Source organism: Penaeus chinensis, chromosome 37, assembly GCF_019202785.1.
Source record: "Penaeus chinensis breed Huanghai No. 1 chromosome 37, ASM1920278v2, whole genome shotgun sequence".
NCBI lineage: Eukaryota > Metazoa > Arthropoda > Malacostraca > Decapoda > Penaeidae > Penaeus > Penaeus chinensis.
The window spans coordinates 33,992,277-33,997,930 of NC_061855.1; the positions used below are offsets into that span (position 1 = coordinate 33,992,277).

At 46.5% G+C, this 5,654-nt stretch overlaps 1 protein-coding gene across 1 annotated transcript in view; it reads right to left on the bottom strand.

The window, feature by feature from the left end:
* Nucleotides 1-3,558: 3,558 nt before the first annotated feature.
* LOC125045389 (histone H2B-like) overlaps nucleotides 3,559-5,654 on the bottom strand; it is a 25,071-nt gene continuing 22,975 nt past the window's right edge. Inside the window, exon 3 of the mRNA XM_047642599.1 lies at nucleotides 3,559-3,638. Within this exon, the coding sequence (XP_047498555.1) occupies nucleotides 3,559-3,638 (80 nt within the window). The remainder of the gene's footprint in view (nucleotides 3,639-5,654) is intronic.

Genomic DNA, 5,654 nt, shown 5'->3' on the forward strand with positions numbered 1-5,654 from the left:
ACTCTCTCTCACTCTCTCTCTCTCTCTCTCTCTCACCTCTCTCTCTCCTCTCCTCGCTCTCCCTCCCCCCCTCTCTCTTTCTCTCTCTCTCTCCCCCCCCTCTCTCCCCTCTCTCTCCCCCCTCTCACCCTCACCCTCTACCCCTCCTTTCCCGACTCTCACTCCACTCTCTCCCCCTACCTCTCTCTCTCTCCTCTCCTCTCTCTCTCTTTCTCTCTACTCTCTCTCATCTCTCACACTCCTCTCTCCTCTCTCTCTCTCATTCACTCTCCTCTCTCTCCCTCCCCTCCCTACCCTCTCTCTCTACCCTCCTGGCCTCTCCTCCTTCACCCCTCTCCCCTCTCTCTCCGCCTCCCCTTTCACTTCCCTCCTCACTTTCGCTCTCTCTCCTCTATTCGCTCTCCTATCGCCCTCTCTTTCTCCCCTTCCCTCTCTCTCTCGCTCTCTCTCCTCTCTCTCTCTCTCTCTCATCCATCTCACTCTCTCTGTCTCTCTCTCTCCTCTCTCTCACCCCCTCTCTCTCCCCTCTCTGACTCTCCTCATTCTCCCTCTTCTCCCCTCCCTCTCTCCCTCCGCCTCCCTTTCACTCTCCCTCCTCTCTCTCTCTCTCTCCTCCTTTCGCTTCCTCATCCTCTCTCACATCTCCTCTCTCTCTCTCTCTCTCTCTCCTCTCTCTCCTCTCCTCTCTCTCTCTCTCTCTCTGTCTCTCTCTCTCCTCCTCTTCTCTCTCTCCTCTCTCTCTCTCTCTCACTCGTCTCTTTTACTCTTTCTCTCTCACTCTCTACTCTCTCTCTCTCTCTCTCTGCCTCACTCTCTCTCTCTCTCTCTCTCTCTCTCTCCGTTCTCTCTCTCTACCACCCCCTCTCCCTCACTGTCCGCTCCTCATTCTCCCTCTCCCCCCTCCTCCGCCTCTCCGTTCTCTCTTCCCTCCACTCTCTCTTCCTCACTCGTTTTTTGCCTCTCACTCTCCTCTCTCTCTCTCTCTCCTCCTCTCCTCATCTCTTCTCCTCACTCTCCTACTCTCTCTCACTCTCTCTCTCTCCTCATCATCTCTCTCTCTCCTCTCTGTCCCTCACACCCTCTCCTTCCTCACTCTCTACTCTCCCTCTCCCTTCCCCTCTCTCTCTCTCTACTCTCCCTTCTCTCTATACATTCTCTATCTCCGCTCTCCGCCCCCCCCCCCCCCTCCTCTCTCTCTCTCTCCTCTTTCACTCTCTCTCTCTCTTCCTCTCTCTCTCTCTCCGCTCTCCCTCTCCTCGTTCTCTCCTCACTAACCTCTCTCCCTTTACCCTCTCTGTCCTCTGCTCTCTCCTCCTCTCTCTTTTTTCTCTTTTTCTCTCCCTCTCTCTCTCTCTCTCTCCTTCCTCTCCCCTCGTCTCTCTCTCTCTCTCTCTCTCACAACTCTCTCTCTCCTCACTCTCTCTCCTCTCTCTCTCTCTCACCTCTCCTTGCAGCCATTAAGACTAGCAAATCCACTGCATCTGGGTATGTATGGAATCACCTACGAATATATCCGACTTCTTGCAAAGGTACAGGTTAAGGGAAGAAATCCTCTTCTGATTCTACATCAACTTAACTACAAGACAGGCATATCTTGCCTCCACTTGAAAACAGGCAACCACATTCCCATTCCAAAAACCAGGACGGCCAGTTAATATAGGCCGATTTCTCTTGACTTCCTTCCTGTCTAAAACCTGTGAAAGAATTCCTCCTTACTCGTTTACTCCACCAGATCAAAGACATGATTCCACCCATCTGTCTTATGGGTCTTTCAAAAAGGGAGAGGAACACAAATGTGTCCAGCACATACCCTAAATGGACGTAATGCACAGTCCTATCATACTTCATAAGATATTATAAGGGACATTCGACAGAGCCTTCCCTACTGCAATCCTCCATGAACTAACTCTTTTAGGAGTTAAGGCAAGCTTATGTTATGATAAAGGATATCTGTCTTAGAGAAGATCAAAAGTGTGGTATCAAGGCAACATAGTGCTAATAGGCGAAATTGGAATTAGGAAGGCCTCCACAAGGGGGAGTATTGTACCCTACATCTGTATTTAATATACTTAATGCAACTCTCTTTGCAAGCTTCAACGAAGAATAAGGAGACCTAGCCAGGATCACATCCTATGCTTATGACATTCTTATTCAGTATTTGATAGGGGGGATAATGTTTTACAGAGGTTAGCAAAAGGGTTGCTCCCTTGGTCTCATAATCAACCCAATCAAAACTACGCATATTTCCAGATACTCGTAAACTGACTTACATTCCAAAGTTAGGTGGACAAACTATTGCATGACACTCGACACGTACAAATATCTTGGTGTTATGGTGACTGCTCCCCACCTTTATGTACCACAACTCACTCTTTGCCAAGGATATTGTTCAAAACATCAAGGAGACGATGCCTTGAGCGGTTAAGCACCATTGCACTACATAAAGTAACAGATATGTAGGTGCCATCCCTTGAGAGTCCTAAGATGATGTATATCTCCCCAAGTCAGGTCCATAAAGAACAATGCATGCCCAGTTCTTAGTATGCTGACACCGAGTGCCCTCAAACCCCTTGAAGTTTTACAGAACAAGGCCATAAGAATTATACTTGGAGCCCAATGACTGCTACAGTTCTCGTCATGAGGAAAGAGTTAGACCTCCCTTCTATTCACAGTCGTGTCAACCCAGATAACCCATACATGTCATCAGACTCCTGCAGCTTCAGCCTAGAACCACAAAATCTCCATACCTATCAAATGAGATAAATTATAGAGTTATATGCCAGAAACCTCCGATACATCCAATCTCATACAGTCCAACATAGAATGGAAAACTAAAACTGGCTGCTCATACTATCATTCTTCAATGATAGGAAACAACGAAGCTATTAATATTCCAAATACAGTAATTGCAGCTCCTTGGCAACAAGAACTCATGTACATGCTTAATATTCGATAAATTAATAGGTCAAAATCTTTGGCTTAAAAAATGTAACTAAAATCACACCTACATGAAATAAATAGAATAGGCATACTACATCCCCTCAGGGTACGCCCCCACTTGCGAATCTATTGTGATGCCTCCACTTATCCTCATTGAAGCAACAGGTGTGGCAAATTCCTGATGTATATCGTGAAGAAAGTGTGTGCCATTTCCACCTGGACAAGCACAATCCTGAGGCCGAGTCAGTAGCAAACATCATGCCAATAAGAAAGGTAGTGACAGCAGCGACACCTGGCCTTGCTTACAGACAGCCAAGCGACTCTCTCACAGGCTTACTACATTTTAATCCAGAAAACATGATAACTAGGAATATCCTTCACCAAATTTCAAACTATCAGAACGGGGGTACACAAGTGTCACTATACTGGAACCCTCTCATATGGGAAAGCACTATTGACCAGGGTTGATCAATTAGCCAGGATTAAGCACTTTCCCATGAAGATCCATATTATGTAATACCACGACTCTCAATCAAATGAAAAAACGAGTTATCAACTGTCCCTTGAGATATATGGGAGGTCAGGTATGGAACCACTGAAAAGATGAAAAAAACGGAACTATGGTACTAATCTGGCATTACGAGAGTATTGCTGGACATCACCTAAGACACACCCGATAAAATCTATCACGGACGTACCTAGGAGACAACAGGTTACATTAACGAGGCTAGCTAGGATATCATACACTTATGCAATATTACATGATGCAGTTTGGATGCAAAACCTGTTTCATATACCACTGCAAACTGAGCAAGGCACCCAAGTCGCATAAATCTCACTCATTACTTACTCTGTTGCATAAAGAATGCATCCTATCGATCAAGTAGTACTGTTCACAAGATTAGCACTTGTTTGATTAGTTCACTTTATTATAGACACTGGTCTGTGCTTTACAAGATTAAGTGATATAAACGTTTTTTTACCGTCCAATGATATTTTAAAATAACAGTATAATCGCACAGCCCCTCGGCATGTATGTAACACTAATGTTTGACTGATGGCCCTCTACAAAAAGAGAAGCACAGCCCGGTTTGGTATAGATGCTTTGGTATCCTAATCCTGGCTTTTTTTGCAGGGCAGGTACACTGTCTGTAAATAAATGTTTATCAAACAAATCAAATCTCTCTTCCTCTCATCTCTCGATTCTCATCAACATCTCATCGTAGATCATCTCCTCTCTCTCTAGGATCACTCTCACTCCTCTCTCATCTCTCTCTCTCTCATCCTCTCTCTCTCTCTCTCTCTTCCTCTCTCTCTGCTCTCTCCTCTCTCTATCTATCTCTCTCGCTCGCTTCTCTCGCCTCTCTCAGCTCGTCTCTTTCCTCTCTAAACGTCTCATCACTCATCTCTACATCTCTCACATCTCACATCTCTCCCTCTCCCTCTCTCTCTCTCTCTCTCCAACTCTCTCTCTCTCGCTCTCATCTCTCTTCCTCCACTCTCTCTCTCTCTCTCTCTCTCTCTTCTCTCACCTTCTCTTTCTCTTTCTCTCTCTCTCCGTCTTCTCTCTCCTCCTCTCCTCTCTCTCTCTCCTCTCTGGTCTCTCTCTCCTCTCTCACCTCTCTCTCTCTCTCTCACCTCTCTCTCTCTTTCTCTTTCTCTCCTCTCTCTCATCTCACTCTCTTCTTCTCTCGCTCTCTCATCTTCTCTCTCTCCTCTCTCTCTCCGTCTCTCTCCTCTCTCTCTCTTTCTCTCTCCTCACTTCCTCTCCTTCTCCTCTCTCTCTCCTCTCTCTCTCCTCTCTCCTCTCTCGTCCTCTCTCTCGGTCTCTCTCTCCTCCTATCCTCTCTATCTCTTCTCTCTCTCTATCTCTTCTCTCTCTCGTCTTATTCACTCGGCTCTCTCTCTCATCTTCTCTCTCCTCTCGTGTCCTCTCCACTTCTCCTTCCCTCTCCCCTGCCCCGTTCCGCATCTCTCACCCTCTCTCCCTCTACCATCTCTGTTTCCGATTCTCTCTCATCTCTCTCTCTCTCTCTCGCTCTCTATCTCTAATCGAGCCTTTCCTCTCCTCTCTCTCTCCTCTCTCTCTCTCTCTCTCTCATCGCTCCTCCTCTCTTTCTCTTTGTTGCTGTCCGCTCACAATACATCACTCATTGCACACAAAAAATGTGCTTAACATTATTGATCTCTCTCTCTCTCTCTCATCTCTCACTCCTCTCAGTCTCCATACAACAGAAAATTGTTCTCTCTCTCCTCTCTCTCTCTCTCGTCCTCTCTCTCTCTCTCTCTACTCCGTTCTCTCTCTCTACCCCCTCTCACTCTCTAACCTCTCCTGTCTCGGCTCTGTGTGTGTGTGTGGTGTGTGTGTGTGTTGTGTGTGTGTGTGGTGTGAGTGTGTGTGTTGTGTGTGTGTTTGTGTGTGTGTGTGTTCGTGAAATAGAAATGATATATTGTCCAGCACGTGGGGTGAGGTCCACTGCTATCACTACAGGGAACGTGTGATAATGACCAAGAAATAGTAAATAACATAAACCATAAGAAATCAGCTAGAAGAGAGGACGTGATAATAGCATCGAGCCATCCATCACCTACCATATTCTCCTCCCCATTCCTCGACCTGATAGCGCGCCGTGTCCCAAGCCCGTGGCGGAATGTGGATTGAATATTTCAAATGGTAGGAAGTTCTTGTATGTACCAACAATAGTGTGGCATAT